The 19,841-nt window shown below is 42.1% G+C and overlaps 2 protein-coding genes across 3 annotated transcripts; both read left to right on the forward strand.

Moving 5' to 3' along the window:
* Positions 1-3,835: 3,835 nt before the first annotated feature.
* lyrm4 (LYR motif containing 4) lies at positions 3,836-5,684 on the forward strand. Its single transcript, XM_038963500.1, has 3 exons — positions 3,836-3,937; positions 4,641-4,761; positions 5,169-5,684. The coding sequence occupies exons 1-3, from the start codon at positions 3,852-3,854 to the stop codon at positions 5,238-5,240; spliced, it is 279 nt and encodes a 92-aa protein (XP_038819428.1). The 5' UTR covers positions 3,836-3,851; the 3' UTR covers positions 5,241-5,684.
* A 2,589-nt stretch (positions 5,685-8,273) lies between these two features.
* On the forward strand, positions 8,274-18,536 carry rpp40 (ribonuclease P/MRP 40 subunit). 2 transcript variants are annotated; one of them, XM_038963430.1, is made up of 8 exons: positions 8,274-8,505; positions 8,740-8,884; positions 9,008-9,076; positions 10,574-10,669; positions 10,821-10,946; positions 11,210-11,408; positions 17,646-17,780; positions 18,160-18,536. In XM_038963430.1, exons 1-8 carry the CDS (start codon positions 8,389-8,391, stop codon positions 18,356-18,358), a joined length of 1,086 nt encoding a protein of 361 aa, XP_038819358.1. In that variant the 5' UTR covers positions 8,274-8,388; the 3' UTR covers positions 18,359-18,536. The 2 variants fall into 2 exon arrangements, with proteins under 2 accessions (XP_038819358.1, XP_038819359.1); XM_038963431.1 differs by lacking the exon at positions 10,574-10,669.
* The last annotated feature ends 1,305 nt before the right edge of the window (positions 18,537-19,841 follow it).

Raw genomic sequence — 19,841 nt, forward strand, 5'->3', positions numbered from 1 at the left:
TCCTGGTGACATAGTGAAGGTTATGTTGTTTAGGGTAGCATCCTGTATATGTCCATCCCCCCCAAAATCTAAGTTTGTCTAACTCTAAATCTATCTATTTTTAAAAACATGCTGAAAAATGTGGGAGCTCATCTGCTCATGACCTCTCTCTCTCTCACATGTTATCATTCTACCATTTCCTATCGCAATTCATCCCTCCATTCTCCCATTGTGTCTCACTAGGGACTTGAACCTCTCCCAATACATTCTCCCATTGTGTCTCACTAGGGACTTGAACCTCTCCCAATTCATCCCTCCATTATCCCATGGTGTCTCACTAGGGACTTGAACCTACCCATCTGCAACATTTTACCCAAGAGCACAATGATCAAAAATCAAATCAAATCAAATGTATTTATATAGCCCTTCGTACATCAGCTGATATCTCAAAGTGCTGTACAGAAACCCAGCCTAAAACCCCAAACAGCAAGCAATGCAGGTGTAGAAGCACGGTGGCTAGGAAAAACTCCCTAGAAAGGCCAAAACCTAGGAAGAAACCCAGAGAGGAACCAGGCTATGAGGGGTGGCCAGTCCTCTTCTGGCTGTGCCGGGTGGAGATTATAACAGAACATGGCCAAGATGTTCAAATGTTCATAAATGACCAGCATGGTCAAATAATAATAATCACAGTAGTTGTCGAGGGTGCAGCACCTCAGGAGTAAATGTCAGTTGGCTTTTCATAGCCGATCATTAAGAGTATCTCTACCGCTCCTGCGGTCTCTAGAGAGTTGAAAACAGCAGGTCTGGGACAGGTAGCACGTCCGGTGAACAGGTCAGGGTTCCATAGCCGCAGGCAGAACAGTTGAAACTGGAGCAGCAGCACGGCCAGGTGGACTGGGTACAGCAAGGAGTCATCATGTCAGGTCGTCCTGAGGCATGGTCCTAGGGCTCAGGTCCTCCGAGAGAGAGAAAGAAAGAGAGAAAGAGAGAATTAGAGAGAGCATACCTAAATTCACACAGGACACCGGATAAGACAGAAGTACTCCAGATATAACAAACTGACCCTAGCCCCCCGACACAAACTAATGCAGCATAAATACTGGAGGCTGAGACAGGAGGGGTCAGGAGACACTGTGGCCCCATCCGATGATACCCCCGGACAGGGCCAAACAGGAAGGATATAACCCCACCCACTTTGCCAAGGCACAGCCCCCACACCACTAGAGGGATATCTTCAACCACCAACTTACCATCCTGAGACAAGGCCGAGGATAGCCCACAAAGATCTCCGCCACGGCACAACCCAAGGGGGGGCGCCAACCCAGACAGAAAGATCACGTCAGTGACTCAACCCACTCAAGTGACGCACCCCTCCTAGGGACGGCATGAAAGAGCACCAGTAAGCCAGTGACTCAGCCCCTGTAATAGCGTTAGAGGCAGAGAATCCCAGTGGAGAGAGGGGAACCGGCCAGGCAGAGACAGCAAGGGCGGTTCGTTGCTCCAGAGCCTTTCCGTTCACCTTCACACACCTGGGCCAGACTACACTCAATCATAGGACCTACTGAAGAGATGAGTCTTCAATAAAGACTTAAAGGTTGAGACAGAGTCTGCGTCTCTCACATGGGTAGGCAGACCATTCCATAAAAATGGAGATCTATAGGAGAAAGCCCTGCCTCCAGCTGTTTGCTTAGAAATTCTAGGGACAATTAGGAGGCCTGCGTCTTGTGACCGTAGCGTACGTGTAGGTATGTACGGCAGGACCAACTCGGAAAGATAGGTAGGAGCAAGCCCATGTAACGCTTTGTAGGTCAACAGTAAAACCTTGAAATCAGCCCTTGCCTTAACAGGAAGCCAGTGTAGGGAGGCTAGCACTGGAGTAATATGATCAAATTTTGGGGTTCTAGTCAGGATTCTAGCAGCCGTATTTAGCACTAACTGAAGTTTATTTAGTGCTTTATCCGGGTAGCCGGAAAGTAGAGCATTGCAGTAGTCTAACCTAGAAGTAACAAAAGCATGGATAAATTTTTCTGCATCATTTTTGGACAGAAAATTTCAGATTTTTGCAATGTTACGTAGATGGAAAAACGCTGTCCTTGAAACAGTCTTGATATGTTTGTCAAAAGAGAGATCAGGGTCCAGAGTAACGCCGAGGTCCTTCACAGTTTTATTTGAGACGACTTTACAACCATCAAGATTAATTGTCAGATTTAACAGAAGATCTCTTTGTTTCTTGGGACCTAGAACAAGCATCTCTGTTTTGTCCGAGTTTAAAAGTAGAACGTTTTCAGCCATCCACTTCCTTATGTCTGAAACACAGGCTTCTAGTGAGGGCAATTTTGGGGCTTCACCATGTTTCATTGAAATGTACAGCTGTGTGTCATCTGCATAGCAGTGAAAGTTAACATTATGTTTTCGAATGACATCCCCAAGAGGTAAAATATATAGTGAAAACAATAGTGGTCCTAAAACGAAACCTTGAGGAACACCGAAATGTACAGTTGATTTTTCAGAGGACAAACCATTCACAGAGACAAACTGATATCTTTCCGACAGATAAGATCTAAACCAGGCCAGAACTTGTCCGTGTAGACCAATTTGGGTTTCCAATCTCTCCAAAAGAATGTGGTGATCGATGGTATCACTGAGGACAGATGCAGAGCCTCGGTCTGACGCCATTAAAAGGTCATTTACCACCTTCACAAGTGCAGTCTCAGTGCTATGATGGGGTCTAAAACCAGACTGAAGCATTTCGTATACATTGTTTGTCTTCAGGAAGGCAGTGAGTTGCTGTGCAACAGCTTTTTCTAAAATGTTTGAGAGGAATGGAAGATTCGATATAGGCCGATAGTTTTTTATATGTTCTGGGTCAAGGTTTGGCTTTTTCAAGAGAGGCTTTATTACTGCCACTTTTAGTGAGTTTGGTACACATCCGGTGGATAGAGAGCCGTTTATTATGTTCAACATAGGAGGGCCAAGCACATGAAGCAGCTCTTTAAGTAGTTTAGTTGGAATAGGGTCCAGTATGCAGCTTGAAGGTTTAGAGGCCATGATTATTTTCATCATTGTGTCAAGAGATATAGTACTAAAACACTTAAGTGTCTCTCTTGATCCTAGGTCCTGGCAGAGTTGTGCAGACTCAGGACAGCTGAGCTTTGGAGGAATACGCAGATTTAAAGAGGAGTCCGTAATTTGCTTTCTAATGATCATGATCTTGAATATTTCCTATTGACTGACTGTTGTCCTTCAAATCCCCCAGCAATACAGTTTGCAGGTCCAACAGCACCCTGCCATTATGGCATAACAACCATTCCTGGACCAGACTCCAAAAACAAGCCACCGATGGACAGTACTAAAAGAGATGCTCTATTGATTCTGTTTCTGTATTCTCCAGAGACTGCACTGGTCTGACTGTTGAAGACCCCATATACTGAGCATTCTTTTTGTAGTGAGAATGTTATTTAATAGTATAAATTGAAAATAATGAATTGATGCATCAATTGTTGTTTTGTATATCAGTTCATAAACCTGATGCCATGGTATCGGGACATCAAAAATCTGTTCCCAACTATCTCGAATTTTATGTGGCATAGTTGTCACTCCTCTTCACCATAAGTGAAACTGATACGATATATTTTGCGATTTATATTAGTCATTTTAATCCATTTATGATTTTTAATTGGTGGCAGACAAACTAATTCATTCCTTTCTCTTTTGAGAAACATCCTGTCGGACTGTATCACCGCCTGGTACTTCTCAAAACCGATTGGAGGAGATGGTGAGAGGGGCAGGACATCTGACTTTCTTATCCAATGGGTTTTGAGAAGGAGGCGAGGAGTCAAGGGAACGCAATCATAGTTTTTACATTAACCAACATGGCGTCATGCAGCAGAACGCAGGTGATCTCCTTGTACAGGATGCTTATAAAAGAGAGCAAGAAATTCCCCTCTTACAATTACAGGTAAGGGATTTAATGTAGCTACACTGGGTGGAATTATATGTGTTCAATCTAATGTTGATATAGCTAGCTTACAGTAAGTTCGAAATGTCTTTCACAACGTCGTTAGCCAGTCGTTAACATTTCCATTGCTAGAAGTTGTGGAAATCACAACTTCTTAGTGTGAGTTTCTAGTACCACCTTTTTATATAATATATACTTTATTTTATTGTGCTGTAACGTTACAGGTAGCTAGCTAACTAGGTTTTTTTATGAGGTGTAACGTTGCTAGCTAGCTCACGCTGGCGAAAGTAGTGAACGTATTCAAACAAAACACTTTGGGCTTTGCAAAGATCTGACACCAATGATATGATAGCTAACTATCTAGTGGTTGCCCTGACAGGATCTAGCTATGTGGACCAAGCAATTAAACTAACCTCGATAAACTGCTAGTGGTCGCAGTTTTTCCTATCTTTTCCACTTGCCTAAGTCAAGACAGGAACAACAGCGTCCGCTAGCGCCCTCTCGAGGCTACAATCAAATGTAGGTATGAGTCGCATGATTTTATACTGCACAAAAACAAACCCGCAAGGCGATCATACAGTAGGCTTTTCTTTATTACCGTCTGAAATGTTTGTTGAATGACAATGCAAGTAACGCAACTTATATAACATTTTTCTCCAGCAGATTTAAGATGTATTTACTTTTTGCTCCTGCCTTCTTTCAGAACATATGCCCTGCGCAGGGTAAAGGATAGCTTCAGGGAGAATCTCCATGTTGACAACCCAAAAACTCTGGATATGCTGCTCAACCAGGCCAGAGAGAACCTTGCTGTCATCAGGAGACAGGTGAGTGACTCTTCAGTAGTGTTGATTTAGATGTGCATATTATGGATGTTAATTGTTAGTAGACTAGCCTATTCAAATATTCAGTAAGACTGTGTACATGAGTTAGGCAATGCCTTGTGAATTGGGAAATAGTCATTTATCAATATTCAGAAATATTTGTCTCAAACGCAAGGGTTCAGTGAGTACAAACACATTTCTCTACCTGACGATGGCCCAACGTCCAAGTGTTGCTCTTGTTTCCTCTAAATGAAACAAATAGCATAAACAACTTTGAAAATCTAATTTTTGAGGGCAGACCTTATACAAATCCATCTACTCTAGTCCATTCAACCTACTACAGGCTATAAAAAGTCAGAAAATGTCTGTGCATTGTCATGTAGAGACTGATTGTTCTCTTTCTATTGCAGGTGTCCATTGGACAGATGTACACTACTCAGAGGACCATTGTTGAGGAAACTGGAGTGCACAGAGACCTCTGAGTTTGTAGTGGTGTTGTTGTGATTGTTGTTATCATAGCATGTCTTGGGCCACATTTTGGACAGTTAAAGTCACATTTTGCTATGGTAACAGCACTGAGGAAAGACTTTAGTCCCAGAAAGCACTCACACCAGACAACATTTCTCTCTGATGTATTGAAATGTATGACCTCTTTTTAAAACTCTTAACTCATGTTATCATTTATATGTATTTGTAACAGCTTGTAGTGATATGTAATACCCTTTTGTTGCAATGATGGCAGTATCTCAATTAAACAGTAATATATGAAGTATGTAGTTTTTAGAGTTTGGCCCGGATGTTTTTTTATAATACTATTTTATAATTTCACATGATTTACTCTCAATGTTTAAATTTCACTAGTTCTGGTGTCTAAGCCACAGATTCTTATAAATTCATGCTCGTTGAGTCGAGCCTTGATGATCACAGAAGACACCGTTTGTGTATGTTCTATGCAGATGTTGAACTTGTGCAGAAAAGCTTTTTCCAAACCGCTGTTGTTGAAGCTCAGATTAGAGAAACTAAGGGTGATAAACATGAGCGCAAATCTGGCCTGAAAATTAAGCGGATATCAATGAATATAAAATGTATTATTAGCTTTGTATCTAATGAAATAACTAAAGCTTAAAGGGGTTAATCTACGTTTCAAACACCAATACAAATATCTCCAGCCCCATCCCTCACAGCTGAGGGATGGGGCTGGAGAAATCGAACCACTCTCAAATTCATAGACGGGGCTATGGAGGCAAGGACTGACCATTCATCAAATCAAAATGAAAGTTTGTAAACAGACACTGTATAGCTTCAAAACAGTAAGACGGTTGAACTTAACTCATTGGGCATTTATAAATATTCTTCAAGAATCAATGGCAACAGTAAGTCCATTGATGCAGCACTTGCTGATTGCCCCTTTAATAATACATTTTAACATGACAAATTATAAATATGGAACTGATAGACTTCTCTGACAAGAACTGCCGTAAAGCACTCTACTCTTAACACTGCTCAACCCTTGTAGTATTCGTCAGTCTGTTATTGTTTGTTCTCACATAAATGACCACAATCTAATACAAATAAATGGGAGAGTGCTCTGATGAGATATTCAGGTAAGGCACAATGAATGTGAACCTCCTCTCCTACCAGATACACTTTCCCTATCCATCACAAGCAGTGGGGGTTGCTGAGGGGAGGACGGCACGAATGGAATGGCATTGATACCTTTCCACCTCTACCACTCCTGCCATTACCACATGCCCATCCCCAATTAAGGTGCCACCAACCTGTGATTTATAAGTACATTTTGTGTATCCGGAAATGTCTGCTATAAATGACTACTCGTGGATTCACCAGCATGCAGTACTAATTTCCATTTCCATTTCATACATTTACCTTTAAGTAATTTAGCAGACGCTCTTATCCAGAGCGACTTACAAATTGGTGCATTCACCTTATGATATCCAGTGGAACAACCACTTTACAAGGGGGTGGTTAGAAGGATTACTTTACGTGGTGCCAAATTCTCTATAATGATGTTGAATTGCGGCTTATGATAGAGAAATGAACATTAAATTATTTGGCAACATCTCTGGTGGACATTCCTGCAGTCGGCATGCCGATTACACGCTCCCTCAAAACTTGAGACATCTGTGGCAATGTGTTGTGTGACCAAACAGCACATTTTAGAGTGGCCTTTTATTGTCTCCAGCACAAGGTGCACCTGTGTAATGATCATGCTGTTTAATTAGCTTCTTAATATGCCACACCTGTCAGGTGGATGGATTATCTTGGCAAATGAGAAATGCTTACTAATAGGGATGTAAACAAATTTCTGCACAACATTTGAGAGAAATAAGCCTTTTGTGCGTATGCAACATTTCTGGGATCTTTTATTTCAGCTCATGAAACATGGGGCCAACACAAAATGTGTTTAGATTTTTTGCTCAATGTAATTGAAGGTCCTTCATATTTTATTAATGTGGATACATTGATTGGTATTTTTTTTATGTGTATTTTTTATTACCATCACATCACATTTTAGGGCTCCCGAGTGGCGCAGCGGTCTAAGGCACTGCATCTCAGTGCAAGAGGCGTCACTACAGTCCCTGGTTCGATTCCAGGCTGTATCACATCTGGCTGGGATTTGGAGTCCCATAGGGCAGTGCACAATTGACCAAGCATCGTCCGGATTTGGCCGGGGTAGGCCGTCATTGTACATTAGAATATGTTATTAACTGACTTGCGTAGTTTAATAACGTTTTTTTTTTAATAAGCTTTTAAACAAATGTGTAACTTCAACTGCACAGAGTCTCCACACCTTAGAACACATGCACTCACTCACCCACACATCACAACTGCTGCTACAAGACTCTTATTTACTATTGCTAAATACTGCACAATTTAAACACTTGCCCCCCCAATCCCCCCTTCCCCAAAATGTGTAAATATTAGACTATAAATTGTGTATTCTACTGAGCCATTTACTTTACGTTCGTATTCTTATCTTTTATTATTTCTTATTGTTGTTGCATTGTCGAGAAGGAACCTGCAAGTAAGCATTTGGTTGAACAGTGTATACCATGTGTATCCTGTACATACGACTAATAAAACTTGAAACTGATGTTTCAGAATAAATGTTGCTCTCATGAAATGTCATTCCTTGACCACTACAGATCTTACGTATGGAACATCTCATCAAATGCAAATTTCTGTTGGCAGGCCAGGGCCACGTTTGGTTGCCAAACTTTCTCGAACGTTGCAGATAGAAATGCTGTCATGAGAGATTATGTGATTCCTTATACTACATGTAAGAGAGGTATGTTTGTTCTACATAGCATATTTCTATCTGAAAGTTACAAAACGTCGCGTCCTTCTGAACGAGCCCAAGGCATATTTGATGGTTTGGACAAAGACTACAGGTTTCTAAACTGTGGTTTAGATTTTTGCTACTGTTTTGCTATTGGCTACTTTAAACACGTGACAAACAAGCACGCTGGCTCTCTAGCCGGAAGTAGTTTACACGTTCAGAGAGGAACATACTGTATTTCACATGTTTGATTCACAAGTGTGTGCATAGCTAAATGTCTTTGGTTTAAATGTGTTTAGATTTGTTGTTGTTGATACAAGTCTAATAAAATGTACCAGGAGCTAGACAAGTGTCCAAGAAGTTTACTTGTTTGCGAGAAATCGAACTTTGAGCATGAAAAGTCTAGACACGACACTCACGTGTCAAAACATTATTTTAACCACAAGGTAAGCAATTTTATGGTTCTGTGGTAGCTAACGTTAGATGGTTTAGATTATCTGCACGGAACCTGCTGCCACTTCGTTTGCTTTGCCACTTGTTTGACCTACGTGTTAAATCTTAACAACACTGTTTGCTAACTAGCCAGTCTGTGGATTAAGCAAATTACCAATGTAATGTGTGACACTATAGATGCATGTGATGTGAACTAAAAACATGAGGTAATTAATTAATCCTCTCAGGTGTCGGTTGTAATACCGGAATGTGGTGCCCTTTCTTCCCGGCTGGCCAGTGTCATAAACAATTTCAGCAAGTATTTTCTGGTGAAGAATTTACCAGTCTATGAGTTTTTGGATAAAGACTTCTTGAAGAATGTTGTGTGGAATGGTAAGTGTATAGAAGGAGAACACTATTGCATGCACTATTAAATTGGGTAAATGAAACAACTACCATTAAGTAAAAAAGTGTTATTTTCATGCTAGTTTAAAGTATGCCTATTTGTTTTCCCAGGGGCTCTCTATGCTCTTTCCTACAAGACAAGCATTGACCAGGATAACACCATTGCACTTCTCCCTAACAGTGAGTTCCCTTACCACTGTGTTCTACCTATTATCATATTATTACAGGACATGACTCACACTGTAGTCCTATCGCTGTAGTCTTAATAAAAGACCACTGGCAACTTTAAGCCTGTGTGTAGAGTAGTAGCCATGGTCCAAAACAGGCTAGAAAGTACACTACCGGTCAAAAGTTTTAGAGCACCTACTCATTCAAGGGTTTTTCTTTATTTTTACTGTTTTCTACATTGTAGAATAATAGTTAAGACATCAAAACTATGAAATAATACATATGGAATCATGTAGTAACCAAAAAACTGTTAAACAAATCAAAATATATTTGAGATTCTTCAAATTGCCACCCTTTGCCTTGATGTCAGCTTTGCACACTCTTGGCATTCTCTCAACCAGCTTCATGAGGTAGTCACCTGGAATGCATTTCAATTAACAGGTGTGTCTTCTTAAATGTTAATTTGTTTAATTTCTTTCCTTAATGCATTTGAGCTGATCAGTTGTGTTGTGAAAAGGTAGGGGGGGTATACAGAAGATAGCCCAATTTGGTAAAAAACCAAGTCCATATTATGGCAAGAACTGCCAAGAGTCCATCATTACTTTAAGACATGAAGGTCAGTCAATATGGAAAATTTCAAGAACTTTTAAAGTTTCTTCAAGTGCAGTTGCAAAAACCATCAAGCGCTATGATGAAACTCTCTCATGAGGACCGCCACAGGAATGGCAGAGGATAAGTTCATTAGAGTTACCAGCCTCAGAAATTGCAGCCCAAATAAATGCTTCCCAGAGTAGTGTATAATATTGGGACCAGAAGACATTACAAAATTGCGGTCATGTTGTCCTGGGCAATAGAATCAATGAAAAAGCCAGGCGTGTATTCACTAGGAAGCAAAGTGGCCGAAAACAGGGCGGGACTAACCTAAATTTGTTTAATAAGAAACGCTCATTTTTTGTTGCAAACGTTTTGCTACAGTGTACACTAATGAATACACCCTAGAGCTCCCCTGCCAGGCTGCCACATTGGTCAGTGGAGATTATTTATTTGATTTAACCTTTAACTAGGCAGGTCAGTTAAGAACAAATTCTTATTTACAATGACGGCCTACACCGGCCAACCCCGGACGACGCTGGGCCAATTGTGCACCGCCCTATGGGACTCCCAATCACGGCTGGTTGTGATACAGCCTTGAATCAATGCTAGTTCTATTAAACTAACTCCACTACCATCGAAACTGGTTGTATTTTGACTTCCAATACTAGTACAATGTACTACAAGAAAGGAGGCCCCATGTTACATTGACTGGTCAGTAAATAAACCTCTGCTCTGTCTGAATCCACACACGGGTGGTCCCGTGTGGCTCAGTTGGTAGAGCATGGCGCTTGCAACGCCAGGGTTGTGGGTTCATTCCCCACGGGGGACCAGGATGAATATGTATGAACTTTCCAATTTGTAAGTCGCTCTGGATAAGAGCGTCTGCTAAATGACTTAAATGTAAATGAATCCAAGGTCAGCTGATCCTCTCTGTGGATAAGGACACGTATGAACAGCTGGGTCTGGAGGGAAAGCCGTCACAGTACAATCACAGACAGCCCATGAGATATGGTGAGAAAGGATCACGTATCTTTTAATATTATGTTTTGATATTTCATTGCTCCACACCTCACCTGGTTTCTTACCTGCAATTTTTGTTGTTGTGCTGTTCGAAATGAAATCTAACCTGGTTTAATTGAATAACAATGATGATGTTCTGCAGTCGTGACCATTGACCTGACGAACAAATCCATGGATCCGGAAGGGAAACGCTACCAGCGAGTTCTCTCCGGCCTTAAAGAAAGGGTGCCTCTGAAAAGTGACTTCCTGCTAGGACGGCACAATTCAGGTAGGAGAACCTTTTATGTTTGTTTGCACTGTTGAGTCTGAGGCATGTAATGTCTAGTCTGTCCAAGTCCTGGGTTGTTTTCACTAGACTAAATGGAAGAAAACAGACTGAAACAGAGAGGGGACCACCTGAACTTGTCCAATAAGAAACTCTCGTTTTTTTGTTGGCTACAGTATGCGCTTATGAATACGACCCTGAACTTCCGTAAGCTGACCAATGTTTTCTTTCAAAGCATTTCTAAAATTGCGTCTGTCGACTTCAAGGGGCGGATGGGGATAGAGCGCTGCAGAGTCTTCTGTCCCGTTACCAGTGGAAAGAGCACAGACCAGTGGTCAGTAGCCACACCCTGAAGGATCTGCCATGTCCATCCCTGCACGCTTTGGACCTGCGCGGGGACCAGCGGTCTTGTGACCCCCACAGCTTCCTGGAGTGGCTTGGAGCAGTGAGCGCTGGTGTCAGTTGGTACGTGCACAACCATATAGTTCTAATGGATATAAATACAGTGCTTTCAGAAAGTATTCTCACACCCTTTGACTTATTCCACATTTTGTTGTTACAGCCTGAATTTAAAATGGATTAAATAATAGGTGGCATGCACTCACTGTGGGCAACAAGTGTTTAACATGATTTTTGAATGACTACCTTAATCGCTGTACCCCACACATACAATTATCTGTAAGGTCCCTCAAACGGACACTCAATTTCAAATACAGATTCAACCACAAAGACCAGGGAGGTTTTCCAATGCCTCGCAAATAAGGGCACCTATTGGTAGATGGGTATAAAAAAACAAAGCAAACATTGAATATCCCTTTGAGCATAGTGAAGTTATTAATTACACTATGGATGGTGTATCAATACACCCAGTGACTACAAAGATACAAGCGTCCTTCCTAACTCAGTTGCCGGAGAGGAAGGAAACCGCTCAGGAATTTCACCATGAGGCCAATGGTGACTTTAAAACAGTTCGATTTTAATGGCTGTGTTAGGAGAAAACTGAGGATGGATCAACAACATTGTAGTTACTCCACAATACTAACTTAATTGACAGAGTGAAAAGAAATAAGCCTGTAAAGAACACAAATATTCCAAAACATGCATCCTGTTTGCAAAAGGGAACTAAAGTGATACTGCAAAAAATGTGGCAAAGAAATTTACTTTTTGTCCTGAATACAAAGTGTCATGTTTGGGGCAAATACAACACATTACTGAGAACCCCTCCATATTTTCAAGCATAGTGGTGGCTGCATCATGTTATGGGTATGCTTGTAATTGTTAAGGACTGGGGAGTTTTCAGGATAAAAAATAAATGAAATGGAGCTAAGCACAGGCAAAATCCTTGAGGATAACCTGGTTCACTCTGCTTTCCCCACACACTGGGATATTAATTCACCTTTCAGCAGGAGAATAACCTTAAACACAAGACAATCTACACTGCAGTTGCTTACCAAGAAGACAGTGAATGTTCCTGAGTAGCCGAGTTACAGTTTTGACTTAAATCTACTTGAAAATATATAGCAAGACGTGAAAATGGTTGTCAGGCAATGATCAACCAATTTGAATAATATTTTTTTTGGGGGGGGGGGGGGGGGGGGGGGGGGGGCAAATGTTGCACAATCCAGGTGTGGAAAGCTCTTAGAGACTTACCCAGAAAGACTCAAATCAATCGCTGCCAAAGGTGCTTCTACAAAGTATTGACTCAGGGGTGGGAATACTTAGGTAAATTAGATATTTCCTGTAGGAGAAAAAGAGGAGGAAGGGAAGCGTTGCTAAGGTACACAATAGTAGATTTTGGTAGACAGAAGGTGCTCTTTGGTAAAAGGGGTAAATTGGTTATCAAAAAGAACATGCCATACAAATAAAGGCATTTAAATTAATTATATGAAGAGTGCCTTGGTCCTCCCTTCTTTTTGAAATTAGATTTTTCTATTTAATTTTCAATAAATGTACAAAAACGTCTAAACATTTTCACTTTGTCATTATCAAATCAAACTTTGTCACATGCGCCGAATACAACAGGTGTAGACCTTACAGTGAAATGCTTACTTACAAGCCCTTAACCAACATTGCAGTTCAAGAAGACTTGAGAAAAATATTTACCAAATAAACTAAATTAAAAAATAATAAAAAGTAACACAATAACAACAATAACGAGGCTATATACAGGGGGTACCGGTACCGAGTCAGTGTGCAGGGATACAGGTTAGAGGTAATTTGTACATGTAGGTAGGAGTGAAGTGACTATGCATGGATAATAAACAGCGAGTAGCAGCAGTGTACAAAACAAATGGGGGGGTCAATGTAAATAGTCCGGTGGCCATTTGATTCATTGTTCAGCAGTCTTATGACTTGGGGGTAGAAGCTGTTAAGGAGCCTCTTGGTCCTAGACTTGGCGCTCCGGTACCGCATGCCGTGCGGTAGCAGAGAAAACAGTCGGTGACTGGAGTCTCTGACAATTTTATGGGCTTCCCTCTGACACTGCCTATTATATAGGTCCTGGATTGCAGGAAGCTTGGCTCCAGTGACGTACTGGGCCGTACACACTACCCTCTGTAGCGCCTTACGGTCAAGATGCCGAGCAGTTGCCATACCAGGCGGTGATGCAACCAGTCAGGATGCGCTCGATGGTGCAGCTGTAGAACCTTTTGAGGATCTGGGGACCCATGCCAAATCTTTTCAGTCTCCTGAGGGAGGAAAATATTTTGTTGTGCCCTCTTCACGATTGTCTTGGTGTGTTTGGACCATGATAGATAGTTGATGTGGACACCAAGGAACTTTGAAACGCTCAACCCACTCCACAACAGCCCTGTTGATGTGAATGGGGGTGTGTTCGGTCCTCCTTTTCCTGTAGTCCACGATCAGCTCCTTTGTCTTGCTCACATTGAGGGAGAGGTTGTTGTCCTGGCACCACACTGCCAGTTCTCTGACCTCCTCCCTATTGGCTGTCTCATTGTTGTCGGTGATCAGGCCTACCACTGTTGTGTTACCAGCAAACTTAATGATGGTGTTGGAGTCGTGTTTGGCCACGCAATCATGGGTGAACAGGGAGTACAGGAGGGGACTAAGTACACACCCCTGATGGGCCCCAGTGTGGAGGATCAGCGTGGCAGACATGTTTTTGCATACCTTTACCACCTGGGGGAGGCCCATCAGGAAGTCCAGGATCCAGTTGCAGAGGGAGGTGTTTAGTCCCAGGGTCCTTAGCTTTGTGAGGAGCTTCGTGGGCACTATGGTGTTGAACGCTGAGCTCTAGTCAATGAACAGCATTCTCACATACAGTGAGGGGAAAAAGTATTTGATCCCCTGCTGATTTTGTACGTTTGCCCACTGACAAAGAAATGATCAGTCTGTAATTTTAATGGTAGGTTTATTTGAACAGTGAGAGACAGAATATCAACAAAAAAATCCAGAAAAACGCATGTCAAAAATGTTATAAATTGATTTGCATTTTAATGAGGGAAATAAGTATTTGACCCCTCTGCAAAACATGACTTAGTACTTGGTGGCAAAACCTTTGTTGGCAATCACAGAGGTCAGATGTTTCTTGTAGTTGGCCACCAGGTTTGCACACATCTCAGGAGGGATTTTGTCCCACTCCTCTTTGCAGATCTTCTTCAAGTCATTAAGGTTTCAAGGCTGACGTTTGGCAACTCGAACCTTCAGCTCCCTCCACAGATTTTCTATGGGATTAAGGTCTGGAGACTGGCTAGGCCACTCCAGGACCTTAATGTGCTTTTTCTTGAGCCACTCCTTTGTTGCCTTGGCCGTGTGTTTTGGGTCATTGTCATGCTGGAATACCCATCCACGACCCATTTTCAATACCTTGGCTGAGGGAAGGAGGTTTTCACCCAAGATTTGACGGTACATGGCCCCGTCCATCGTCCCTTTGATGCGGTGAAGTTGTCCTGTCCCCTTAGCAGAAAAACACCCCCAAAGCATAATGTTTCCACCTCCATGTTTGACGGTGGGGATGGTTTCTTGGGGTCATAGGCAGCATTCCTCCTCCTCCAAACACGGCAAGTTGAGTTCATGCCAAAGAACTCCACTTTGGTCTCATCTGACCACAACACGTTCACCCAGTTGTCCTCTGAATCATTCAGATGTTCATTGGCAAACTTCAGACGGGCATGTATATGTGCTTTCTTGAGCAGGGGGACCTTGCGGACACTGCAGGATTTCAGTCCTTCACGGCGTAGTGTGTTACCAATTGTTTTCTTGGTGACTATGGTCCCAGCTGCCTTGAGATCATTGACAAGATCCTCCTGTGTAGTTCTGGGCTTATTCCTCACCGTTCTCATGATCATTGCAACTCCACGAGGTGAGATCTTGCATGGAGTCCCAGGCCGAGGGAGTTTGACAGTTCTTTTGTGTTTCTTCCATTTGCGAATAATCGCACCAACTGTTGTCACCTTCTCACCAAGCTGCTTGGCAATGGTCTTGTAGCCCATTCCAGCCTTGTGTAGATCTACAATCTTGTCCCTGACATCCTTGGAGAGCTCTTTGGTCTTGGCCATGGTGGAGAGTTTGGAATCTGATTGATTGATTGCTTCTGTGGACAGGTGTCTTTAATACAGGTAACAAACTGAGATTAGGAGCACTCCCTTTAAGAGTGTGCTTCTAATCTCAGCTCGTTACCTGTATGAAAGACACCTGGGAGCCAGAAATCTTTCTGATTGAGAGGGGGTCAAATACTTATTTCCCTCATTAAAATGCAAATCAATTTATAACATTTTTGACATGTGTTTTTCTGGATATTTTTGTTGTTATTCTGTCTCTCACTGTTCAAATAAACCTACCATTAAAATTATAGACTGATAATTTCTTTGTCAGTGGGCAAACGTACAAAATCAGCAGGGGATCAAATACTTTTTTCCCTCACTGTAGGTGTTCCTTTTGTCCAGGTGGGAAAGGGCAGTGTGGAGTGCGATTGAGATTGAGTCATCTGTGGATCTGTTGGGGCGGTATGTGAATTGGAGTGGGTCTAGGGTATTTGGGAGGATGCTGTTGATGTGAGCAATGACCAGCCTTTCAAAGCACTTCATGGCTACCGACGTGAGTGCTACGGAGTGGTAATCTTTTAGGCAGGTTACCTTCGCTTCCTTGGGCACAGGGACTATGGTGGTCAGCTTGAAACATGTAGGTATTACAGACTCAGTCAGGGAGAGGCTGAAAATGTCAGTGAAGACACTTGCCTGCTTTGAGTACACGTCCTGGTAATCCATCTGGCCCTGCGGCTTTGTGAATGTTGACCTGTTTAAAGGTCTTGCTCACAACGGCAACCAAGAGCGTTATCACACTGTCATCCAGAACAGCTGGTGCTCTCATGCATAATTCAGTGTTGCTTGCCTCGAAGCGAGCATAAAAGGCATTTAGCTTGTCTGGTAGGCTCGTGTCACTGGGCAGCTCGTGTCTGGGTTTCCCTTTGTAGTCCGTAATAGTTTTCAAGCCCTGTCACATCCAACGAATGTCAGAGCCAGTGTAGTAGGATTCAATTTGAATCCTGTATTGACGCTTTGCTTGTTTGATGGTTCGTTGGAGGGCATAGCGGGATTTCTTATAGGCTTCCGGATTAGTGTCCCGCTCCTTGAAAGCGGCAGTTCTAGCCTTTAGCTCGATGTGGATGTTGCCTGTAATCCATGGCTTCTGGTTGGGATATGTACGTACGGTCACTGTGGGGACGACGTCATTGATACACTTATTGATGAAGCCGATGACTAAGGTGGTATACTCCTCAATGCCATTGGATGAATCCTGGAACATATTCCATTCTGTGCTAGCAAAACAGTCCTGTAGCGTAGCATCCGCACCATCTGACCCCTTCCGTATTAAGCGAGTCACTGGTACTTCCTGCTTTAGTTTAGCAGGAATCAGGAGGATAGAATTATGGTCAGATTTGCCAAAATGGAGGGCGGGGGAGAGCTTTGTATGCATCTCTGTGTGTGGAGTAAAGGTGGTCTAGAGTTGTTTTTTTTCTCCTTTGGTTGCACATGTGACATGCTGGTAAAAATGTGGTAACTGATTTAAGTTTGTCTGCATTAAAGTCCCCGGCCACTAGGAGCGCCGCATCTGGGTGAGCATTTTCTTGTTTGCATATGGCCTTATACAGCTCGTTGAGTGTGGTCTTAGTGCCAGCATGGGTCTGTGGTGGTAAATAGTTGGCTACGAATAATATAGATAAGAATTCTCTTGGTAGATAGTGTGGTCTACAGCTTATCATAAGGTACTGTACCTCAGGCGAGCAATAACTCTAGACTTCTTTAATATTAGACATGGCGCACCAGCTGTTATAGGGTATTGAGTGTAGATGGGTGAGAAAAACACGGTGGTCCCGTGTGGCTCAGTTGGTAGAGCATGGCGCTTGCAACGCCAGGGTTGTGGGTTCATTCCCCACGGGGGGACCAGGATGAATATGTATGAACTTTCCAATTTGTAAGTCGCTCTGGATAAGAGCGTCTGCTAAATGACTTAAATGTAAAAAAAACTATTTAATATTTATTTTTTATCAGGCTGTAACACAACAAAATGTTGGACAAGTCAAGGGGTATGAATACTTTCTGAAGGCACTGTACGTGGCACTGGGTACTAAGAGAGATGGAAATCTGTCATGGTATTATTAACATCTCCCTTGTGGCTAATCTCTCTCTCATAACACACATACACTCATGCAGAAAGCTAGTGAATATGTTGTTCGTTGTTTAGTGACAATACAGCAGCCAGCTTCCTTTCGACATACGTCTGTCCAGAGCCCCAAACACTGGTGAGCCAAGCCCTGCATTGCACAGTGTCTGGCCTGCTGCTGCCCGAAGACATCTACTCTCTGCTGCAGGAGCTGCGGTAAGTTCACCTTCTGCAACACATGATTGTATCGGTCCTTCTGAACACCAAAGAACGTGCGATCTTTATACAGTTGACTCCTATGACACTTAGTTCTACCATTTTAATTATCTGGTTTAGTGAAGGCTTTTACCAAAGACCCAGGTCATCATATACAGCTGTTACAGAGAGCCTGCAGAGCCGCGCGGTCTACAGTGACACGCGACTCGATAAAAGCTGAGGACTCCGAATTGAGCTTGTCAACTGTATTGCCCCAAAAATTGCTCACCTTTTTGATTTTGTTCAGTGTTTGGAAATTCACTCATGAAATAAGTTATATAAAAAAAAATCTAGTCTTAAATATATACTCATTTACTATGTGGTCTTCTCTTAAACCCAGGCGGTACTTTGACGAACCCAAATTCACGTCCTGGCTGTCACTGACTGTGCACGGCTTCATGGACAGTCCCGTTTCCTGGGGAGACGCAGAACACGGGTTTCACAAGGGTGGCGAAAACTTCTACAACCTCGTGCTCTTCAAGAACCAGGACTACTGGTTGCACATGGGCACTGGCTCTCATGATAGATGCCCCCCATGATGACCACATACCAAAAGTTTTTTTTTTTTTTTTTTTCAGCTTGGTTTTAGGAAAATAAGGTATTATGTGTACAAAACTGTTCACAAAATTTACTGCTTATCAATTGTGGCTTTTGTAAAGAAAACGACTAATTTGCTCAATTTTAATTTGTCTTTGCCATCTTCAATAAAAGAATTAAGTCCAACTGAAGTGCTCATAGTAAGTTATTCTGTGTTGTTTTTATACATTTCAGGAAACATGAAAATCATTTCATCCAGTCATTTCAAGGGATTAAATAGAAATTCAAGTGAAGGTGCTACACAGGATTTTAAAAAATTAAAAGAAATCTGGATAAAAAAAAAAAGTGCATTGTCATTTCAAAACATTTCCATAATATACTGAACATAAACATAAATGCAACATGTAAAAAGTGTTGGTCTCATGTTTCATGAGCTGAATTAAAAGATCCCAGAAATGTAACGTACGCACAAAAAGCTTCTTTCTGAAACATGTTTTGGTTTATATCCCTGTTAGTGAGCATTTCTCCTTCGCCAAGACAATCCATCCACTTGACAGGTGTGGCATATTAAGAAGCTGATTTAAACAGCATGATCATTGCACAGGAGCACCTTGTGCTGGGGGACAATAAAAGGCCACTCTAAAATGTGCTTTTGGTCACACAACACAATGCCACAGATGTCTGAAGTTGAGGGAGCTTGCAATTGGCATGCTGACTGCAGGAATGTCCACCAGAACTGTTGCCAGAGAATCTAATGTTAATTTCTCTACCATAAGCCATCGTTTTAGAGAATTTGGCAGTACGTCCTACCGACCTCATAACCGCGTGTATGACGTCATGCTGTTAGCCGTTTGCTGATGTCAACGTTGTGAACAGAGTGCCCCATGGTGGCGGTGGGGTTATGGTAAGGGCAGGCATAAGCTACGGACAACGAACACAATTCCATCTTATCAATGGTGATTTGAATGCACAGAAATACCATTACGAGATCTTGAGGCCCATTTCTTAAGGTATCTGTGACCAACAGATGCATATCTGTATTCCCAGTTATGTGAAATCCATAGATTAGGGCCTAATTTATTTCAATTGACTGATTTACTCATGAACTGTAACTCAGTAAAATATTAGAAATTATTGCATTTGTTTTTGTTCAGTATACAGTACCATTCAAAAGTGTGGAGACCTACTCATTCAAGGGTTTCTTTATTTGTACTATTTTCTACATTGTAGAATAATGGTGAAGACAACAAAACAATGAAATAACACATGGAATCATGTAGTAACCAAAGAAGTGTTAAAAAATCCAAATAGATTTTATATTTGAGATGCTTCAACGTAGCCACCCTTTGCCTTGATGACAGCTTTGCACACTCTTGGCATTCTCTCAACCAGATTCATGAGGTGGTCACCTGGAATGCATTTCAATTAACAGGTGTGCCTTGTTAAAAGTAAATTTGTGGAATTTTTCTTAATGCGTTTGAGCCA

The sequence above is a fragment of the Salvelinus namaycush genome, chromosome 25 (genome assembly GCF_016432855.1).
Source record: "Salvelinus namaycush isolate Seneca chromosome 25, SaNama_1.0, whole genome shotgun sequence".
Classification (NCBI taxonomy): Eukaryota; Metazoa; Chordata; class Actinopteri; order Salmoniformes; family Salmonidae; genus Salvelinus; species Salvelinus namaycush.

Excerpts from the sequence above, each read along its gene's own strand:
- lyrm4 (XM_038963500.1), top strand. The coding sequence starts at position 3,852 with ATGGCGTCATGCAGCAGAACGCAGGTGATCTCCTTGTACAGGATGCTT. Across the intron at positions 3,938-4,640 it reads TTCCCCTCTTACAATTACAG|AACATATGCCCTGCGCAGGG; the intron begins GTAAGGGATTTA and ends GCCTTCTTTCAG. Across the intron at positions 4,762-5,168 it reads TTGCTGTCATCAGGAGACAG|GTGTCCATTGGACAGATGTA; the intron begins GTGAGTGACTCT and ends TTTCTATTGCAG.
- rpp40 (XM_038963430.1), top strand. The coding sequence starts at position 8,389 with ATGTACCAGGAGCTAGACAAGTGTCCAAGAAGTTTACTTGTTTGCGAG. Across the intron at positions 9,077-10,573 it reads CATTGCACTTCTCCCTAACA|GTCAGCTGATCCTCTCTGTG; the intron begins GTGAGTTCCCTT and ends AATGAATCCAAG. Across the intron at positions 10,947-11,209 it reads GCTAGGACGGCACAATTCAG|GGGCGGATGGGGATAGAGCG; the intron begins GTAGGAGAACCT and ends GTCGACTTCAAG.